Source organism: Diaphorina citri, unplaced genomic scaffold (genome assembly GCF_000475195.1).
Source record: "Diaphorina citri unplaced genomic scaffold, Diaci psyllid genome assembly version 1.1 scaffold290, whole genome shotgun sequence".
Classification (NCBI taxonomy): domain Eukaryota; kingdom Metazoa; phylum Arthropoda; class Insecta; order Hemiptera; family Psyllidae; genus Diaphorina; species Diaphorina citri.
The window spans coordinates 185,084-207,364 of NW_007377726.1; the positions used below are offsets into that span (position 1 = coordinate 185,084).

The window sequence follows — 22,281 nt, forward strand, 5'->3', positions numbered from 1 at the left end:
CAACACTTTATTAAATTAGCAGGTCTGCAAAACAACAACAGAGGGAGAGCAACGAAAATTAGCCCCAAATTTTTGAGGTACGATAAAAATAAATGAAAAATAAACCCATAGCTTAAACCCACGTTACCTACCACCATATTTTTATTTTATCCCCTCACACAAAAGTCAAACACAAAAGCAAACCGGGGGTACTGAAGGCAAATGAAAAATGAACTTGACTTTATCAGAAGGAGAAAAATGTAAAGGTAAATTGGTACGTGAATGAGCGGGGATCGCAGGGGCAGAAGTTATGCTACCGTCAGCTTTGTTCCATTACAATATGGTGAATAGGGGAGGAGAGGACCTGTGGATCGTGCCTGTGTTTGGTTGGGCAGTGAGGGGCTGCGGGCAGGTCCCTCACTTCACCTTACCTTTAGATAAAAAAAAGAGAGGGGGAAAAAGCTGTTTTGAAAAAATGGAGAAAAAAATGGAAAAAATATTATATTGCAGGCCTCTTATACATCATTTTTTTGTTCTAGATCTATTTCACAGAATGGAGTTACCCGATCCTAATTATATTTGTAAATTCTCCCTCGGATAATGCGCTGCATTTGAATGAACAAATGTTCCCTGAAGTCACTTCTTCCCATTTAATGATTCGACTAATAGTTTGTTCAAGTGTGAGGCTAATAATGTACGAAGTCAAGGGTTTGCTAAGTGCTGATCGTACACTCAATAGATACCTTTATACTTCATAGTTATTGAAATAATAACTATATGTACAATTAAAATAGAAGGTACTAGGTACTTATATGAACACACTGCTCAAATGTCCCTTCACTCCAGCAGTATTGTGGTCAAATTTCACGATAAAGTTTCATGCCTTCACTTGGAAGTCTTGGAACACGTAACCTCCTGACGCTTTAACAGGCAAATACTTGACCACTGAGCTATCAAGGTGATATTGTGTCGAGTCAGGGGACAGTGAAGATAAATCTCTCAAGTAGCTATAGGTTATTGTATAAAAGCTATAAGTTACGAACTCGTACACAACTTTTCCAAACATATAAATGTCAAACAAGACCATGTTCAATTGTTCATGTGTAGGTAGAACTGTAGATATTATTTAAGTACCCAGTTGCATAACTTTCTGCTTCGACTAGGGCTTGGAACAAAGTACATTATTCTGTGGTCAATATAACTTCCTACTATAATGTTGAGATGTGTAGGTTCAGTCTCATTTTTCCCTACCATTTTCCATGGGATGTATTTTTTGTTCGTGCTTTTTGAGTTTTTTTTTTATCTCCTTTTTAATTAAAATAATAATTTAGTGTCTGTACTCTAGCAACATAATGTACGCTTATTCGTAATATTAACTTCTTACATTGGCAGGGTGTAGGTTTTCCTTTTAATACTTTAATACATCTGGCAAGGTTATTCGCGAAATAAACAAATTAAACAAATATTCACTCTAATAAAAATAAATAAAAAAAGGGATTTAAAAAATTGGCCATTCATTTCTTTGGCGAGGTCATTTACATATTTCTTCTCTTTATTTATAAAAAAAAGAAAATAAATAAATCAAAACTTCCCCTTCCAGGCATTTGGCAAGGGTTCTTTTGCTGCCTATACTTATATCTACTTACATAAATAAAAAAATACCTTTGATTCGTGTACAGGAGTACATAAGCAATTGAATATTGGGATCTATAGGTATTGAAAACTTACCTCAAGTCCCCTCCGAGAAGCCCTTCTTTGTTCAGGAATTAAATCTCTAGAGTTCCGAAGCATACGAAATTGTACCTTTGATTCGGGTACAGGAGTACATAAGCAATTGAATATTGGGATCTATGGGTATTGAAAACTTACCTCAAGTCCCCTCCGAGAAGCCCTTCTTTGTTCAGGAATTAAATCTCTAGAGTTCCGAAGCATACGAAATTGGAATGTGTTGATAAAATGATCCTGAAAGAATGAAAAACGTAACAAAGAAGAATTGATTAGATTTTTTTTTTTTTTTGAATATTGGAAAGCAGAATATGCGGGAGAGAAGGAGGTGGAATGAGGTCTGAAATTTTTGTATTACAATACTGACATCCTCGGAAATACGAGGTTAAATTCCATGGAGACCTGAAAAAGTTTGATGACCTGTTTTGTATTTCTAAAGAAAAGGAACGCTAAGTAAAATGCTTTTGCTGCGCTACACCTTCCTCTTCTTTTAGGCGACTTACTATGATTACATGAAGATCTAGAATGTGTAGTGGAAGCCTACTACTTTCTTTGTAAATCCTCAAATGATTAAAATCCCACTGAACAGAGATAAGCCGTATCTACCATACTACATGTTCTACTTTCACTACAGAGAAATAGGTTCCCCTTCCTCATGTTATAAAAAAGACAAAGCTTCCTATAGATATATATATTAACATATTACTACTGTAGGTATGTACATCAGGACAACTGATCAACACTTTATTAAATTAGCAGGTCTGCAAAACAACAACAGAGGGAGAGCAACGAAAATTAGCCCCAAATTTTTGAGGTACGATAAAAATAAATGAAAAATAAACCCATAGCTTAAACCCACGTTACCTACCACCATATTTTTATTTTATCCCCTCACACAAAAGTCAAACACAAAAGCAAACCGGGGGTACTGAAGGCAAATGAAAAATGAACTTGACTTTATCAGAAGGAGAAAAATGTAAAGGTAAATTGGTACGTGAATGAGCGGGGATCGCAGGGGCAGAAGTTATGCTACCGTCAGCTTTGTTCCATTACAATATGGTGAATAGGGGAGGAGAGGACCTGTGGATCGTGCCTGTGTTTGGTTGGGCAGTGAGGGGCTGCGGGCAGGTCCCTCACTTCACCTTACCTTTAGATAAAAAAGAGAAGGGGGAAAAAAGCTGTTTTGAAAAAATGGAGAAAAAAATGGAAAAAATATTATATTGCAGGCCTCTTATACATCATTTTTTTATTCTAGATCTATTTCACAAATGGAGTTACCCGATCCTAATTATATTTGTAAATTCTCCCTCGGTTAATGCGCTGCATTTGAATGAACAAATGTTCCCTGAAGTCCCTTCTTCCCATTTAATGATTCGACTAATAGTTTGTTCAAGTGTGGGGCTAATAATGTACGAATTCAAGGGTTTGCTAAGTGCTGATCGTACACTCAATAGATACCTTTATACTTCATAGTTATTGTAATAATAACTATATGTACATATAAAATAGTAGGTACTAGGTATGTCCCTTCACTCCAGCAGTATTGTGGTCAAATGTTCAAATATTTCACGATAAAGTTCCATGCCTTCACTTAGAAGTCTTGGAACACGTAACCTCCTGACGCTTTAACAGGCAAATGCTTGGCCACTGAGCTATCAAGGTGATATTGTGTCGAGTCAGGGGACAGTGAAGATAAATCTCTCAAGTAGCTATAGGTTATTGTATAAAAGCTATAAGTTACGAACTCGTACACAACTTTTCCAAACATATAAATGTCAAACAAGACCATGTTCAATTGTTCATGTGTAGGTAGAACTGTAGATATTATTTAAGTACCCAGTTGCATAACTTTCTGCTTCGACTAGGGCTTGGAACAAAGTACATTATTCTGTGGTCAATATAACTTCCTACTATAATGTTGAGATGTGTAGGTTCAGTCTCATTTTTCCCTACCATTTTCCATGGGATGTATTTTTTGTTCGTGCTTTTTGAGTTTTTTTTTTATTTCTCTACAAAACGTCGGAATATTTTTTCCCTTTTTCCAATACATTGAAAGTCATTGAGGAAATGACAAAAGCTCCAGGAAAAGGGGGTGACGGGACTTCCAAGAAGAATGAGCAAAATGGAGAATGCAATAACGCATTTGATAGAATAAAAGAGAGAAAGAACCCTTTCCCTGATATTTTGCGGGAAGAGAATGCCCGTGGTACAATATTATGGAAATCAACACAGGAATTCCGGGTTCGATACCGGATGGAGTGTAAAATGACTTTATCTTGATGTCAGATTTCTGATAGAACATTAGGTGCTTTTGACACATCCACTAAATATTTTGTTAGCTCGTTTCAATTCTTTTTCTTTTATGAAAGAGTGCAATTCATGTTCTACACAAAAAGGAAATTTATTCATTGGATTTTGAGCCCCATGGGGCCTTCAGGGGCATCGTAGGGGCCCTTTTTCTGAGTTCGCTACGAGTTAATTATGTTGATGCATCTAAAATGAACTGTTCGCCCGGCTTCAAACCAAGGACTTTGATGATACAGACAATATTGTTCGTTATACAAGAGAGCGATTCACAAGAAACTCTTTCTCTCTCCCTCCACATCAAGAACGCTATCAATATACAAAACTTGTACAAAAAAAATGAAGGAAAAAATCTCGGAAATAGAAGAGAAAAAGAAGAAGGAAATTTATAGCGCTTATCTAAATAGCAAAGTTTGCTTCTTTTTAGTCTCTTGGGTAATTCAAATCTCAGCCCAAGTTAGATTCCCTATACCACTTGCCTTCAGTTTCTTCCTTTCAACCTCAGAGGGCGACACAAACACAAAACGTACAGAGATAAGTCCATATACCAGGCCATGCATAAACTAAATTTATTAAGGAACACCGAGGGCATTTATCTGGGTATTGGACTGTGAGAACATTTCATATGATCCAGGTTAAAACATCTCAGACTGGCCATATCAGTTGAGGAATTGGTTAAAATGTCATTCTAACACAAAACCCTGCTCTTTCACTATTGTATTTCTTGTGTACTCCCAAACATTCCTATTAAAAATTACATAATATAAATAAAATAAAAAAAAAAATAACATAATCTTTTTTATGAATTTATATAATTTTGAGAAGAGAATTTGAAATCCTTCAGAAAATTTTAATTAAAAATAAATATCTAAAAATAAAATTTTGAAAACAAATTGGGTTAGAGGTTGGAGGGGGGAGGGGAGACACGAGCAATTTCTTCTAATATAATTAGTTTGAAAAACTTGTAGTATAATTTTATTATTATTGTAGTTGCTCAACTCTATATTGTTCTAGCACTGCGTATTCGATATTCCAATAAATACCCTTCTTGAAGATATTTTCGGTCTTTGTATTCTGGATTAAACTCTCCCCATAATTTGAACAAACCCTATTCAATGTTACTAATGTAATATGTAATCCATTTGGATATTTCTCCAGATTACAAGGTTTACAAAAAGCCTCTGGAAAAGAGTCACAAAAGATGTTCAATTTGTTAGCCTTCAAATTACACGTCTAATAAAATCAATGGGCATTTTAAATATTATATTTCCGATGCGAACGACCTACTGTCCCTAGTGTTAAAGCACCAAATAATAAGACAATTTTTTTTATTATATTTGGTAAGAACATTACTTTAATATTGTAAGTCATATTAGGTCATAAACCTTCCTAAGGTCCTAAGGACGAAAAGATGTTCAATTTGTTAGCCTTCAAATTACACGTCTAATAAAATCAATGGACATTTTAAATATTATATTTCCGATGCGAACGACCTACTGTCCCTAGTGTTAAAGCACCAAATAAATAGGACAATTTTTTTTATTATATTTGGTAAGAACATTACTTTAATATTGTAAGTCATATTAGGTCATAAACCTTCCTAAGGTCCTAAGGACAATACTTTCCTAAGTCATATTAGGTCTCTGTCAGCAACAGGGTGTAGGTAAAGGGTTAAACTTCTTAAATTTATTTATAATTTTTTATAAATTACATATTATTATAATTTTTCCTCATACTTCCGAAAAAGATACACTTGAAACTTTAGATTCTAGTACGAAAAACTTTTTTATTTTTATATGGAGTACATATAATTATATAGGAACTAGGAACGTAACTTTTTTTTGGGAAAAAAATAATAACAATAAAATTTCTCATTTTATTGGGTAAATTTTATTGGGTTGAGCTTTTCTACATCACTTGACAACCAGCTTATCCCTAAATTTACAGTAATATATAACACAGAATAGAATTATTTAAAATAATGGAAAATGTTGTTGATAAAATAATTGAATATTAATAATTATTATTGAAGGTACAAACAATGGATCAGCAAAATAATAATAATCAAAAATAAATAAAATAAAAATAACTTTATTTAATGTAGGTACGTAAAATTTATTTTGCTTCCTCAATAAATGGTTAATTATCCTAATTTGTTGAATAAAAGTGATATTACCATTACAATATATTTATGTTTCAGCTCCAGAAGTGAGCATCATGGACGAGAAGAGACACGTGGTGACAGAGAGGTACTACAAGGTGGGAAGTTTTGTAGAACTCACCTGCATTGCGGCTCAAATAGAAAACCTAGCAGATAACATCACCTGGCTACGAGGCAAGATGCCTGTCACCAAAGGAGTGAGGTAAGATATGTTTACCGCAAAAAACTCTCCTGAAGTGACATTATCTCTCTCCCTTATTTATTTAGACTGCTGGGGTAAAGCGACTTTTCAGTTTCATCCTAGCAGTATAAATTAGGTATATTCTATTCTAGTTTATCTGTATAGTAAATCTAAGCGCGCGGCATCGGCAGTGCGCCAGGTCAAGTTCCAGTAAGCACGCCTGTTTATCTTTAAATAAAAAGATTTCGAAGTAGGTATGTAAGTGTAAATGTATTTATTGTAAATTTCACCAAAATGTTATCTTACATGGTCAAAATCTTACATATCTCTCATAAAGGCATTCATACATGCACATACTGCCAATTTTTCTCTAGCTCGACCCTGGGTTAAAATCAAACCACGATAATCTTTGGTCAGCCCTAGCTAGCCTTAAATACGAGTGATAAATTTCATGTTACTTCTTCCCTATGTGACATCAAATTTCATGTTACTTCTTCCCTATGTGACATCAAATTTCATGTTAATTCTTCCATATGTTTAATCAAATTTCAAGTTATTTCTTCCATATGTTACAGCCAGGACACTTCTAATCTAAAACCTGGTAATCTGGTTTCCACGTTAACATTTGGACATGCTCAGAAACGCCATACAGGCAACTACACGTGTCTAGTGGGCAAACTAGCATCTGCCAGTGTAATGGTCCATGTACTTAATGGTAAGTATTACGCCAAGCCTTTGCTTAATAGCTTTGTCGAAGGACATGTAGTCTCTTTATCTCAACAGTTTGATAGAGTTAGAGGTTGGAAACGAGTCCTACGTAGGGATACATGATTTATTCCCCATTGTTTGAAAAGATGGACTCCATTTGTCTTTTTCCTTGAGTTTTTCTTTCGTTTACATAAACAGGGTGTTTCAGAAAAGTGTCCAGGAATAGATGTCTTATAAGCCGTTTTGAAGAGGGGTCAACTCTGTAAAAAAGTTTCGAAAATGATTTCTTTTGGGCTGTTGTTGTTTTTTTCCAACTTCTGAAATGATAAATCCAAACTACCTACGTGACTTTCTACTCCTAAAACTTCAAAATCTCAACTCTCAACCTAATCAAACGTTTGCACTTATTTCGAAACATACTGTGCAGCGTTTTATCCTCGCCCTACACCCTATAGCCCAAGGAAACAGATGGTGTTTGAAACCTATTTTTTTCTACTGACAAATGCTCAAAAGCTTTTTATTTTGTAAAATGTCGTTCTCTTATTTGCTATCGTTCACAAAAAAGCATATTTTTTCCGTTTACCCGCGATTTCTCAGACCATCATGTCAGACATTTTCTCTTTGGTGAGTTCTGACTTCATTTGTTAGGGGGAAAAAAACGTTTTTTTGTTTAATTTTAGATTGTCGGAAGTTATATTGAAGAAAAACAATAATATTGTATGCCAAGCAGATGCTACATTAACAAAACGGAAACGTTTGTTGGAACTTTTTGTAGATAGATGACCAATATTGCCATAATAGGTACCTTCATTATGCTTTTTTTATATAATAATAATAATAAGAATGCACAGTTATTACAGTACGATTAAATTAAATAGAGCAAATATGTAGTAAACTAGACATCTCCACTAATTCTTTCTGTGTTGCACATTGCATACTTAAATAGATGCACGGCATTCATACAAATTTGAATTTTCTTTCCCTAGCGCTAGAAACTTGAAGGAAAGTAAAATTCTATGTACCTACCTACTTAGCTACATTTTTTCATCCCTATATGTATGCATGCTTCCTTGATTCCTTACTCTTAAGTGAGCCAAAGTTAATTTTTAACCCATCAAATATACGAGACCTTGTTTAGACTGCCGGGGTAAAGGGACTTTTCAGTCCTATTCGGGCAGGATAAACAAGGTATATTCTGTTCAGTAACATTAACAAACGAAAATTTCTCAAGAGGACGATCAAAAACTTGAAATTCTCACCACTTGAAAAGGTCAAACTTTGTCTTCACAGAAAGATCCTTTTTGATCACTTGTTATACTTTTTATTACATTTCTTTAGGGAGGGCACACCTAGTCTCATGAAACTGAATATGAGTAAGTGATTGGATAGAGAATGAACATTGAATAGGCCATAGATGGATCACTCCAGGCTCTTGCTGAAACACCAAAAAAAAAAAACTATTTTAAAACATTTCCAAGAAGACTGAAAAATGGATTTGTTTTATAAATATGTTATTTTAATTTTTGATGAGGTACCTACCAAAATGCAAACTTGATAAATATTGTTCATGTTACATTATCAATGAAATGACTGTTCATCCATAACAAATATGAAACATAATACTTATGTGACAATAATAATTAAGCACCTATATGTAACAATAAAAGGAGATAAGACAGACTAATTGAGTACCCACTCACTACTTGTACATACTGAATACTTAAAGAAAGCTTCTGTGGTGAACTGCCCAAATCTACAGGAAGAGATGATTTTAAAGCTGTGGCCACACATAGTCAATGGCCATTGATTGATGGCAATTAACGTCAATTCGTCAATTGATGACTGTCACTATGAGTGGACACAGGTGATGGTCTGTGCCTCTGATGTAACAGGCTAACAGGTACTTCAGACAGGGAAAATTGTCTCTAATATTCTATCCTGTACAGCTGGATCAAATAAACCAATGACTACAGAAAGTATAGAATACATACTACAAAAGGTACCTACTTATACTTTACTACTGAAACACTTGATGACTTCTTGAATCCTGATATAGATATCCAAACATACTTGAATGTGAATTTATGAATATTGAATTTGAATACCTATTTCAAAGGCTTCTATGTAGTTCTAGTGTTCTAGTTAATCTAGTTGGTCGTTGGTCTTGATAAAATGGTAAATCTAATCTATCCTCCTGAAAAATCAAAAATCTGAAATCTTTTCAAATCTACAATCTAATCCTTTTCAAAAATTCAAATGTAATATGTAATATGTAAACGACCGGTCGTCCGTCGTTAAAAGGGTTAATGTAAGGCACCTCGACAACCAAATCCGGTTAATAGCGGGTATGCGTATCAGAGGTGCGTGACACTGGTAGCCCTGCCCCTTTGAGTTCAAATTACGAAATGGTATCAGATTTTTGTGCAAAATTTGGTACCCTAGTTGAAGTTTATCGGAAATCCGGAAAATGGGAATCTTTTTGCATTATTTTTGGCCCGGAAGAGATCACATCAGCATGATCAGCACAGTGTCACGCACCTACCAATAACATCACGAGTATACCCGGGGTTTCTAATCGCCTTATCAAATTGTAAACAAAAATTTCATAAAGTTGAAAAAAAACCTTTTCCTTTTCCAAGTTCCTGAACGTGAACGAACGTGGTAGTAGTTGGTGAAGAAGTGATTCAGGATTGATTAATTTTATCTGGAAATTGAACTAAAAACAACCATAAACTCCCAAAGTACCAGAAGAACCTTTACTAATCAGAAGAGATTTCAACCTCCTTCTATTATGGCCAATGGAGCTCATGTCAAGGTAATGAAATTAATTTGGGTCTGTACTTAGGAAGATGATAAACAATCTACCGAAATAAGATTCTAGACTAGATGCTTTGTTGTGTTCTTTTAGGTACCTACTTGCTAAATGTAAAATTCTCTCGTCACTATAAGTACGTAACACACCACTATGTTGTCAGGACCATGTTCATTAGCCTGTAAAAAAAAAAGTATAGGGTAAGTAGGTAATTCAGTAATTGCCTTTTCATGTTAGGGTACGGAGATGGTGCCCTAGATACCTGGAAAAACTGACAACTGGTAATATAACCTGTCAGAAACCTTTTTATACCCATGGCCAATATTGAACAAGAAGGAACATATAGCAGTCATATGGTGTTATATCTTCAGGAGCTAGATAAAACATTTCTGTGTAGAAATACTTGTTTATTTTATTCTATTTATTATTTTTTTGTCTTCCCTATCTATCTATTCTTGTACAATGGTCCAAGACCTCAAAATACAACATGACCAATTCACATAACTTTCATATTATTTTTTGAAATAGTCGGTACTTCTTTTGAGGGGCAATTTAACTCCTGTGGTCAAATCGGTTTTATAGCCTCCTGTCTTAATAACTTATCCAACCATTAGTCTGATTCACCCAGTAAAATTTACAGGATGGTGCCACCAATCGACACTGAAAACTTTAATGGATAATTCGGCCACCCTGTATCTACTATCGAATCAGTAGCCAATATTATATTAAAAAAAAAAAAATCCTACTGTAATAAATTAGGTAACTATTCTTATTCTTCTCTCACACATACATATTTATATTTTAAAAGTTAGTTTTAATAAATTAAATTTATACCTAATATTATTAACTACTGTTTTTATTTTTTATTAGATTCTATTTTACACTCTATGTAGGTAAGTAAAACACTATGAACATCAACCATTTTTGCTGCTATTTGGTATGAATTTTTTTGAGGAATTAAAACCTGGAATATGTAATAGGAACAGGATCAAATTTCACAGTACCTCCATATTTTTGCCAAAGAATGACACTTATAATGACAAGCATTCATTAATAACATGGTTAAAATTCTTACATGGCAATACATGTGGCACTTACTATTTTTTCAACTGGTAGGTGCTTGGTGTGAGCTTTGGACTTTTTTGATTTTGCATCACTGATTGTTTTAGGGCCCATGAGGAGATGATATATTACAGGATATAAGAATAAACAACTGGATGGCAATGGAGAGTGAGTGATCAATGTCCGTGTTGCAAGCATTTAGAATTTAGATAGCTCCAATAGGATGTTCTATTAAATGAGATGGATCACCATTGACACAACCTGAAGATTCGCATCACTCAATCTGTAAAGAAAAATCAATGAATTTATCATCACAATAAAATCGTCACTATAGACCTGAAATATGTAATAGGAACATGATCAAATTTCACAGTACCTCCATATTTTTGCCAAAGAATGACACTTATAATGACAAGCATTCATTAATAACATGGTTAAAATTCTTACATGGCAATACATGTGGCACTTACTATTTTTTCAACTGGTAGGTGCTTGGTGTGAGCTTTGGACTTTTTTGATTTGGCATCACTGATTGTTTTAGGGCCCATGAGGAGATGATATATTACAGGATATAAGAATAAACAACTGGATGGTGATGGAGAGTGAGTGATCAATGTCCGTGTTGCAAGCATTTAGAATTTAGATAGCTCCAATAGGATGTTCTATTAAATGAGATGGATCACACTCTTCACAGTTGCTTGTGTTCTTCTTTTCAAGATGAATCTTCACAAAGTCACGTCAGAATCTATCAGTATGTTGAAATTCGTGTATGCAATTTGCAAAGTGATCGCAGTGATGCGAACTGAATACGTATCGCGTCAATGTGACCAATAACTAACAATGAACATTTTCTGCTTGAAGGTGATAGGTCCTTCCTTAGCATAACAATGTTCCCTACATGTAAGGAAGCAAAATAATCATAGGTGCAATGAGAATTGCACATTGCTTCCCCACATTTTCATTACCTTACGTCGAATTCCGCGGTCCAAAAAACTGACAGTATAAACATAGGTACATACTGGTTACCAGCGTACATAAATCCCCTGAGACTGGCTTAACTAATATAGAAAGTTTTTAAGTTTTATTTATTATTTTGCGAAGTGCTAAGTTGATTTCAGGAACGGGCCCCAGCGTGCGATAAATTTTCGAGGCGTACGGTAATTCAATACTCTGGCGCAAGTAGAAAGTTTTATTTATTATTATTTTTGCGAAGTGCTAAGTTGATTTCAGGAACGGGCCCCAGCGTGCGATAAATTTTCGAGGCGTACGGTAATTCAATACTCTGGCGCAAAGTGGTGAACATCTGGCAACGCTGTATTGATATTTTTGAGAAATTTTGAATACCTACCTCTAGTTGACAAAAATTCCAAAAATAAATCAAGTTCTTTAGGAGGGGTCTTCCTTTTTAAATTTTTAATTTAATTTTATATTTAATTTATTCTACAAGGTAAAATTAATTATTAACGTTTAATTGAGAACAATCATGAAGTACATCGTTCTTTTACCTAACTGCATATGTGAGACGTGTTATCGCGGGGTGTGAGCTTAAGCTCTTCATTTCATGGTAAGTGGTTTTTGGAATGCAAGCTATGTACTCATCTCAAGGCATACAATGGAAATACATTCAACTGATAAAAAAAAAGTAATAATGACTAATTTCTCAAGATCATTGAATGTTGATTAGTTTCCTTGTCCTATACTGTTTCATTGTATTTGAAGTCCCCTATAGGTAGCTGATTGGAAAGTAGTAGCACAATTGAAATTAAGGTCAATGGGTACGATTGATTACTACTCAGCATCACTGCCTTGATCCATTTTCCATTATCCTACTGCCTTTTTTTAAACCTATTAAGACTTGAGGGACCCTAGTAACCTGTAGGTATGTACTCAATACATATTAGGTTAATTTATTGTCTGCTACATGGAGAAATCTTTTTGTCTTGATTACAGTCAGACACCTTATCTTATGGTTGTTAAATAATGTTTCTTTAATTTAATTCTGACATATTGCCTTTATACACACCACCTTTGTACTCATTCAATGTATTGTCAACTTTCAGTGATTTATTTTTTTATGATTTCAGAATGAAAAATGTTCAGAAGTATCAACATTTGAATTAAACTTTTTTAGACTTGAGCACAACTTATTATCATGGGAAAACTCTTGTCAAAAATTTTTGGCAACAAAGAGATGAGAATTCTAATGCTAGGATTGGATGCTGCGGGTAAAACTACAATTATGTACAAATTAAAGTTAGGCCAATCCGTTACCACAATACCTACTGTTGGATTCAACGTAGAAACTGTCACTTATAAGAATGTCAAATTCAATGTTTGGGTAAGTAATGATACACTAATAATAGTAATAATACTAGATAATACACTTGATATCCATGGCACAACTAAGAGAATCATTCTTCTTAGCTACATTTACAGTTATATGGGTTAAGAAATAAAAACTGAAGCTCTTGCTTCTCTTGGTGCTAATTTTCCATTAGATGCAATTTCTGACCCAACCAAAAAAAAAAAGAGAGTTCTACCACCATTTGTAGCAATGAAACAACTGCTACATTAGGCACATAATTATGGTCTGTGTCATAGTATGCCCATCCCGTTGTATGCCTCTCATCAGATGGGCAAGAAGAGAGGAAGAGACACAATACTTCCCATTTAGGTGCTGGGTCAACACAAGAACACCAGAAAGTAACCCATTGAAATATTTGCAATCAAAAAACACAGGCCCATTGTTTGTGGTAATATTGATTCTAAATTTTGTGTACAATGAATCACATGCATAAAAATTGGCTATGATGTTAGAATGAAAATCATTTAGTCCCACAGTGGCCAATGACAATAAGTAGCACATTGAATGCACCAGTTCTCAATAGAATGATGTTGTGTGTGGTTAGTGTCTGGATGTGTAACTGTCTGGTCAATTGCATACTGCTGGCTTTATGAGGTTAATGTGAGGATGTGTACATAGGTACCTTGACAAAAAGTTAAAATAATTGTCCCCAATAGAGTAGATATTCAGCATGTACCTAAAAATGATATAACTGGTGGGTACCTTGACAAAAAGTTAAAATAATTGTCCCCAATAGAGTAGATATTCAGCATGTACCTAAAAATGATATAACTGGTGTATATTGAGAAGAAGGAGTGTTGAGTTGTAAATTAGAATGCACTTACCTATATGACTCTGCTCTATTCTTTGGTTATAGGATGTAGGAGGGCAAGACAAGATTCGGCCTTTGTGGCGACATTACTACACAGGGACCCAGGGTCTTATTTTTGTTGTGGACTGTGCGGATAGAGACAGAATTGACGAAGCAAGACAAGAGCTGCACAGGATAATCAACGATAGAGAAATGAGAGATGCTATTATTCTTATATTTGCCAACAAACAAGATCTGCCTGATGGTAAGTATATTTCAAGTTTTCAAGTAGAATATGCATTACATAATTTCTTTCAATATAATTAATAATGCTCTTTTGCAATGGAAATTTGAACCACCTGATGAAAAGTGAATGTAGTCAGCCATCAGGTAAACCTGATGGGCAGACCTTTTCAGCCATACCTGTCAGGTCTACCTGATAGTGTATGTGCTCATCAGATAGACTTGACAGAATTTCAAGTTTTCAAGTAGAATATGCATTACATAATTTCTTTCAATTTAATTAATAATGCTCTTTTGCAATGGAAATTTGAACCACCTGATGAAAAGTGAATGTAGTCAGCCAATCACCATCAGGTAAACCTGATGGGCAGACCTTTTCAGCCATACCTGTCAGGTCTACCTGATAGTGTATGTGCTCATCAGATAGACTTGACAGGTGGACCTGATCAGGTCTACCTGATAGTGAGTGGCTAGCCTTTGTCAACGTAAAAGAGAACTTAACTAGATCATACAGTAATATTACATTCATTAGACTTATCTTGGATTCTTTTCTTTCCTCAGCAATGAAGCCCCACGAAATTCAAGAAAAGTTGGGTTTGACACGAATCCGGGATAGAAATTGGTACGTTCAGCCATCTTGTGCCACTACAGCTGATGGATTGTATGAAGGTCTGACATGGCTCACCAGTAATCATAAGCTATGAGACGGATGTAAGTTTGCCTAATTGCTACTGCTTGTCAAATCCCATGTAATATGATACTTAGTAGGAAATATTGGATTCAACTCGTGAATTATAATTTCTATTAGTTAAATATTCTGAAGGTGGATTTGATTGGGGTTTGTGAATTGCATTGTACACCTGTATATCTACGCTCAAACAAATACTTAGATTAATTTTCCCTGGTCGTACTGTATGTGGGTTGATGTAGCCTTCAAGTCTTGAATCTCAAGAAATACTTACTTGTCCTGTTGAACTTTTTTTTCTCTGGCTTTTTTACTTTCTATTTTCAATTAAAATAGTATGTGAATGAGAAAATGCTAAAATAATTTTATAACTTGGAAACGGAATTCTGTCATAGCTTGTAAATTGCCAATTTATCCAAGACGATTTTTTTAACACCCGTCTTTTAAAGCTCTTTTATCATGTGGCCAAGTTTTCAAATTAAAATTCGTACTTTGATTAGGTTTCACATTATTAGCCGACCATTCACTGTACTAGTGTACTATCTAGCTGGCATTAGATAATCATGACTTTTGCAGCTAGCAAAACTCAGCTTTAGCATATAAAAGTCTCCTCATGCGGACCTTGTATTTAATTCCAAAGACCGAAAACTAGTCGTACTTAATATTTTAATCAATCAATGCCTTGTACCATGTAGATCTACACTCAATGTAATTATCATCAATTAATTGAATTTCCTTCCAGATGAAATGTCCGTCTTTTTTTCCTCCCGAACTAGCTGATTTAAAGTAATTTTAGCTTGAATTCTGAGTTTAGCTTTCATTTTTTATTTACAAATCTAAGTAAATGAGTTGATTTGGTCGTGTGTTTGGCTTTTATTTCAACAAAATAATGATAGGTAATAATATGATAGTGAGTTATTTGCATGATAGGTAATATTATGATGATGAGTTATATGCATTTACATTTACAATACCTAATATATTGTATTTTTTATTGATTTTTTTTCCCTACTACCTATTTCAAATTGCTCCTTCTACTTCCTACAAATTACGATTGATTTTTTTATTGATATAAATCTAAGTGCAGAGAGTTTTTATACCACACAAAACATTATAGTCGTTTCTCAGAGACCTAATACTGCATACCGACTATGCAAAGCTATAAATAAACTTGGTATAAAACTAACCCATCTTCTGTCAATAAGTTATGCGAATAGCTCAGTTCTAAGAGTTAAAGTCATGTAGATTGTAACTCTATTTTGTTTTATTAAACGCACAAGTTGGTATTGTAATAATGTAAAATTAAATATCCATGGCACAACTAAGAGAATCATTCTTCTTAGCTACATTCACAGTTATATGGGTTGAGAAATAAAAACTGAAGCTCTTGCTTCTCTTGGTGCTAATTTTCCATTAGATGCAATTTCTGACCCAACCAAAAAAAAAGAGTGTTCTACCACCATTTGTAGCAATGAAACAACTGCTACATTAGACATATATGGTCTGTGTCATAGTATGCCCATCCCGTAGTATGCCTCTCATCAGATGGGCAAGAAGAGAGGAAGAGACACAATACTTCCCATTTAGGTGCTGGGTCAACACAAGAACACCAGAAAGTAACCCATTGAAATATTTGCAATCAAAAAACACAGGCCCATTGTTTGTGGTAATATTGATTCTAAATTTTGTGTACAATGAATCACATGCATAAAAATTGGCTATGATGTTAGAATGAAAATCATTTAGTCCCACAGTGGCCAATGACAATAAGTAGCACATTGAATGCACCAGTTCTCAATAGAATGATGTTGTGTGTGGTTAGTGTCTGGATGTGTAACTGTCTGGTCAATTGCATACTGCTGGCTTTATGAGGTTAATGTATTGGTGATTCTCATGATTTTTTTTTATTATCTCAGAAAAAACTATAAAAATTAAAAAAAATATTGAGACCAAAACGAAGAAAATGCGTTTGGCTATGATGTTAGATTGAAAATCATTTAGTCTTACAGTGGCCAATGACAATAAGTAGCACATTGAATGCACCAGTTCTCAATAGAATGATGTTGTGTGTGGTTAGATAAGACCATAGCAGTTATAGTTCCCTCTGTCAAACCTCTTAAAAAAAAGTAAGTACTCGAACTTTCATCACTAGAACTTACAGAAAGTAAAACTTTATAGGGCAAGAATATACCTATAAAAAATCATGGCCCAGTGAAAAAATAGCTGAAACGAATAGGAAAGAAACATATAACTAATACATCTAAAAACAAGAGAATTTAATTTCTACAAACTTAATTTTTTATTATTATTAATTTATAGGTAGGTCAGTTTATTTTATTCTTAACAGTATGTAGCATTTTATTACGAAATAAAATTGATATTAATTATTTTTATTTATATATTTAATAATAACAAAAAAGTTCAAATCTTGGAAGACTCTGTGTAAAATATTTCTTTATTTGTATATTGTAAATACAAGGTTGTTATAATATTGAATAAATATTAATGTTTTGAATATAGTACAATAATAATATTATGGAGAGAACTAATTTGAATAAAATTTACATGGATATGAATCAAGAGGGAAATATTAAAACGTACTAACAGCTGAAAATAAAATAATATTATGCTAGGCATTATTTTTTTTTGGTAATCTTAGGAAGGGAGGGTGGGGATTCAATCATCATACCTTGGTCGCTTTTCGATCGTTCCTCCTTTACTATTGGCAAAGTAGGCATGCATTTCATCAATTACCTAAGGTAAGAAATTGACTTTTTCAATCTTAGTCGAAAAGATAATTACTAAGTTTTATCTTGTACGATAGATGATAAATAATTAACTCAACAGGGAAAATAGTAGAATATTCCATTGTTGATCACTTAAAGTAGGTAGTTGAACAATCCGTTGTTTTATTTGTAGTGAATTTCACGAGACAAATTTACAAACCAATTGAGTAAAACGTCGGTTAACGCAGTCAAAATATGATGACCCTTTATCAGAAATACCTATTAAAATGTAAGGTTTAATTAAATAAAATATCCAATGGTCTAGTAAGTAATACTTTTAAGCATGAAACTGACTAAAAAATCGTCCTATAAAACTTTCTCAATAAAGACAAACAAAACAAAGAAAATACCTAGAACAATAATTAATTTAACTAGAACTTTACGGTATATTATTTTATTACAATAAAATTAAATACCCACTTACAATTAAATGATCCTATTTTTCTCTTTTTTCGAATACATTCTTGCGTAAATTGTAATAATCTTGTTTTCTTTTCATTACACCTAACATCTTTACAATTTACGAACCTTATCTAATTATATTAATCTAAACCAACGGTTCCTTCATAATTTCTTATCTATTAACTACCTATATTTATTTACAACATACAAAATAAATGTGGTTGTATAGTTCTTAGTACCTATTCTATTAAATAACGAAAATATTCGCTTGAATAATAATGTAAGATATCTTTTTGAAATTCTTCGTACGCTCTGAAATACATTAAAATATATCAGATGTAACTTTGTCTATCGTTAAATGATGTTTTCGAAATTCGAGGGACTTTTTTTTAACAGTGCTAAAAATAAGGAATTTGAAAGTAGATTTTGATACGTAATGTATTTGGGATATGAATAGATGATAACTATAATACAAATATTATAAATTTGAATAGTAAAAATGTCAACAAATAAGAAAGAGAGATATGTGTACCATTGTAGTGTGATAACAAAAAACAAAGTTTCAAATTACATTGCTATTTAATCTTCATTTAAGAAAAGAGAGATTTAATAAAGAGGAGAAATTAGGATTTCAAGACAGAAAAAGGTTTTCCCACACATATGAATTTCTAAAATATATGTGAATAAAGAGTATCTATTAGTTGTTAAAGTACCTACCTACCTAAAATTATAGTTTCGATTTTCCTATTAATTTTGAGGTAGGTATCTACAAGGTTTAATATGGTTATTTCAAAGGTAAAACTTCATGACGTTCTAGAATCTAGATTGATATCAAGAGCGATATTATTGCTCGTAGGAGCTGAATCACTCTGAAGTAATGGTGTAACATGTTAAATAAGACCTAAAATTATAGTTTCGATTTTCCTATTGATTTTGAGGTAGGTATTTACAAAGTTTAATATGGTTATTTCAAAGGTAAAACTTCATGACGTTCTAGATCTAGAATCTAGATTGATATCAAGAGCGATATTATTGCTCGTAGGAGCTGAATCACTCTGAAGTAATGGTGTAACATGTTAAATAAGACACCAAGAACCCTGGGTGTTTTCATAGGCTGTCCTTTTGTTTTAACCAAGAGAACATGATTTCAAGTATTTCAACCTTTGGATCAAAACCTTGTTAGGTAGTAGGTACTTAAATTAACAATATTATGGCACTATTAAGCTAGAATATTGATTTTCAAAATGACGAAAAGAAATTTAATATGTATTGATTCAGAAAAAAAAACAATGGTATGTACAACTTTAAAAATTCTTGAAAACTATATAAATGAAAGAATTTATTACAATACAACCAATAGCAATTTTTTGACGGTTTACTAAAAATTATTCAGCAGCTATGTCTAACAGAAGTCCGGATTTATCTATTTAATTATTTTCTGAGCCTAGAAAATTTCTAAACGTTGCAATACCCAAATCCAATATCTACCTACATTATTATCAAGGTCCGATAGAATGCACACGCTTTTCAACAAAACCATATTCAGGAAATCAGGACCTTAATACAAAGCTTGTTTGAAAAGTAAACAGCTGAAAATGAAAATCCATCTTCAACTTTTGGGAAACCGTCTAATGGGATGAAAAATATGCAAAAACGTTGATATTGATAATAATATACTCCCTATTAGAATTCAATCAATGGGTGGGATTATTACCTGAGGCAATCTCTGCCACCCAACCCTTCAATGAGCATAAAGTTATCTGGTATTGCTTTCTGTTTGAGCTAGGAACTCGAGGGGGGAAATGGGGCGAGGAATTGAAGCCAGTACCTGAAGCACAATTTTACATGAAGCACATGATCTTCAATTTGTATATTCATGTTTCTTGGTGTGTGTTGATCTACAGATATGAATCACAGTCAATGATGTATTTTTTTAGTTTATTGTCTAGTTTTATTTCTGTTGTTCATTTTACGGAATCAAGGTCCTGTATAGAATCGCTAGGAGGAGAGGAAAGCTGAGGTGAAATCGGGATCCTGAACCACATTGCTTAATCTCGATCTCCTAGAAATAAATGAATGAAAATGTGCGGATATATCAACAAAATGATAGTTTCAGTAATGCAGTGGTTGACAAGACTGGTTCAATCATAGACTTGCACATCGGAGGTCCTGAGTTCGATTCTTGGAAGAGTCGAAGTTTTATCGGCTCCGTGTTTGGAATACGAGATGCACTCAGCCTCACGAGGACAACCGAATAGCTACAGTAGGCTACTACTATTATTGTGGTCAAATTCTCAAATTATTTTGAGTATAAAATTCCATACCTTGGCTGGGATTGAACCCACGCCCTCCTGTTTACCAGGCGAGCGTCTTGATCACTACACCACCGAGGCAGGAATATAATTCAAGCTTTAGGTTTTCAGATAGGATTATAAAATGAAATTTACCTCTGGATGATAGTTGACACACTTGTTAGGCTTCCTTCTATACATGTGATGAGTTTCGCTAAGTTTGCACCCATCATCAGGAACAGGTTGAGCTTCTATACTGAGAGCTTTGCTACCACATGGACACAGGGTATCTACTACGAGGAGAATGAGGTTACTGTGAGGAATCTTCTGGACGCTGAATGGTCTATAAACAAGAATAATAATTGTAATAATAGTGCTTCGCGCTTATTTATAGTACTCGCATAGGACTAAAAAGTCCTTTTTAGTCCGTCCTTCCTTTATTATTACGATAGTAATAAAAAAAGGTACAGTGGACGGACTATTGTATTCGCTTCGGTGCAATAATAGTGCTTCGCGCTTATTTATAGTACTCGCATAGGACTGAAAAGTCCTTTTTAGTCCGTCCTTCCTTTATTATTACGATAGTAATAAAAAAAGGTACAGTGGACGGACTATTGTATTCGCTTCGGTGAGGGTCTATGAATTAATGTTGACTTTTGCGAAAGCGCAATATCAAAAAGCCTAAATATTGACCCATTAGGGATGAGTTTGAACATTCAATGGCGATTCAATTTTTTACCATACACCAAAAGCTGCGTCCTCAAAAGTTTTAGATAACACTTCAGTCGATAATTTAAGACCGGTTTTAGCGTCACCTATGTTAATTACTCCAGCAGTAGGCTAGGGTGAATGGCCGTTCCTTGGGCATAACGAACCTCGGTTCATTTTTAATAACTATTTTGTGGTGCTACCTAGCGCCCAGCGGGTGCCAAAAGTTTTAGATAACACTTCAGTCGATAATTTAAGACCGGTTTTAGAGTCACCTATGTTAATTACTCCAGCAGTAGGCTACTACTATTATTGTGGTCAAATTATCAAATTATTTCGAGGATAAAATTCCATACCTCGGCTGTGCTTGAACCCACGCCCTCCTGTTTACCAGGCGAGAGTTTTGACCACTACACCACCAAGGCAGGTGAAGGCCTTATGACAATCTACATTACTTACCGTTCGCATCCAGTCACGTGACAATTCGTCAGTTTCCCTTTCAACGGGTTGAAGAGTCCGCTGTTGTTAAGTCTGCCCGGTTGCAATATAAACAGATCGGCTCTCTTCTGGCATGTCCTAGCGTGGAGACGGGGTGGGGAGGTCTTGGTGGTTTTGGTGGGAGGGGAAGTGGAGGTAATGGTGGGGGGAGGAGGGGTTTCGTTGTCCGCAATAGGAGGGGGGTCGATCGGTTGAGATTTCGTTACCTGTGGAATCGAGACATAGGTAGTTTTAAATAGGAGATATAGGTTCGAATCCCACCATGGACAAAAATTGTTACTCATTTATCGATTGCAAATATTTCAACGGGTTACTTACTTTCTGGTGTCCTCGTATTGACCCAGCACCTAAATGGAAAGTATTGTGTGTCTCTTCTCGCCCATCTGATGAGAGGCATATTACGGGATGGGCATGCTACGACACAAACCACAAGCGCCCAATATAGCAGTTGTTTCATTGCTACGAAATATTTTTGCTGATAAAACAACCTTCGTGGCCGAGTGAAAATCACACTGGGCTTGCACTCTGGAGGTCTCGGGTTCGATTCCCGGCGGGGTCAGAGTTTTTTGTGTTTGGAGTCC

At 34.4% G+C, this 22,281-nt stretch overlaps 3 protein-coding genes and 1 long non-coding RNA gene across 5 annotated transcripts in view; 2 read left to right on the forward strand and 2 right to left on the reverse strand.

Moving 5' to 3' along the window:
• Nucleotides 1-7,494, forward strand: part of LOC103507124 — a 117,140-nt gene extending 109,646 nt beyond the window's left edge. For both annotated transcript variants that reach the window (XM_026822067.1, XM_017443188.2), the window contains 2 exons: nucleotides 6,209-6,371; nucleotides 6,926-7,494. In XM_026822067.1, coding sequence (XP_026677868.1) covers nucleotides 6,209-6,371; nucleotides 6,926-7,181 — 419 coding nt within the window. In that variant the 3' untranslated portion in view covers nucleotides 7,182-7,494. The remainder of the gene's footprint in view (nucleotides 1-6,208; nucleotides 6,372-6,925) is intronic.
• Nucleotides 1-11,175, reverse strand: part of LOC108252129 (UPF0235 protein C15orf40 homolog) — a 23,712-nt gene extending 12,537 nt beyond the window's left edge. Inside the window, exon 1 of the mRNA XM_026822068.1 lies at nucleotides 10,967-11,175. Coding sequence (XP_026677869.1) covers nucleotides 10,967-11,130 — 164 coding nt within the window. The 5' untranslated portion in view covers nucleotides 11,131-11,175. The remainder of the gene's footprint in view (nucleotides 1-10,966) is intronic.
• Nucleotides 1-11,265, reverse strand: part of LOC113466548 — a 25,228-nt gene extending 13,963 nt beyond the window's left edge. Inside the window, exon 1 of the long non-coding RNA XR_003390917.1 lies at nucleotides 11,194-11,265. This is a non-coding gene — a long non-coding RNA (uncharacterized LOC113466548). The remainder of the gene's footprint in view (nucleotides 1-11,193) is intronic.
• Nucleotides 11,266-12,288: 1,023 nt separating this feature from the next.
• On the forward strand, nucleotides 12,289-15,902 carry LOC103507122 (ADP-ribosylation factor 6). Its single transcript, XM_008471568.3, has 4 exons — nucleotides 12,289-12,496; nucleotides 13,017-13,270; nucleotides 14,154-14,352; nucleotides 14,892-15,902. The coding sequence occupies exons 2-4, from the start codon at nucleotides 13,085-13,087 to the stop codon at nucleotides 15,032-15,034; spliced, it is 528 nt and encodes a 175-aa protein (XP_008469790.1). The 5' UTR covers nucleotides 12,289-12,496; nucleotides 13,017-13,084; the 3' UTR covers nucleotides 15,035-15,902.
• The last annotated feature ends 6,379 nt before the right edge of the window (nucleotides 15,903-22,281 follow it).

Bases quoted from the DNA above. Each gene is read 5' to 3' on its own strand.
- LOC103507122 (XM_008471568.3), top strand. From the start codon at position 13,085: ATGGGAAAACTCTTGTCAAAAATTTTTGGCAACAAAGAGATGAGAATT. The intron at 13,271-14,153 runs GTAAGTAATGAT...CTTTGGTTATAG, and splicing joins ATGTCAAATTCAATGTTTGG to GATGTAGGAGGGCAAGACAA. The intron at 14,353-14,891 runs GTAAGTATATTT...TTCTTTCCTCAG, and splicing joins CAAACAAGATCTGCCTGATG to CAATGAAGCCCCACGAAATT.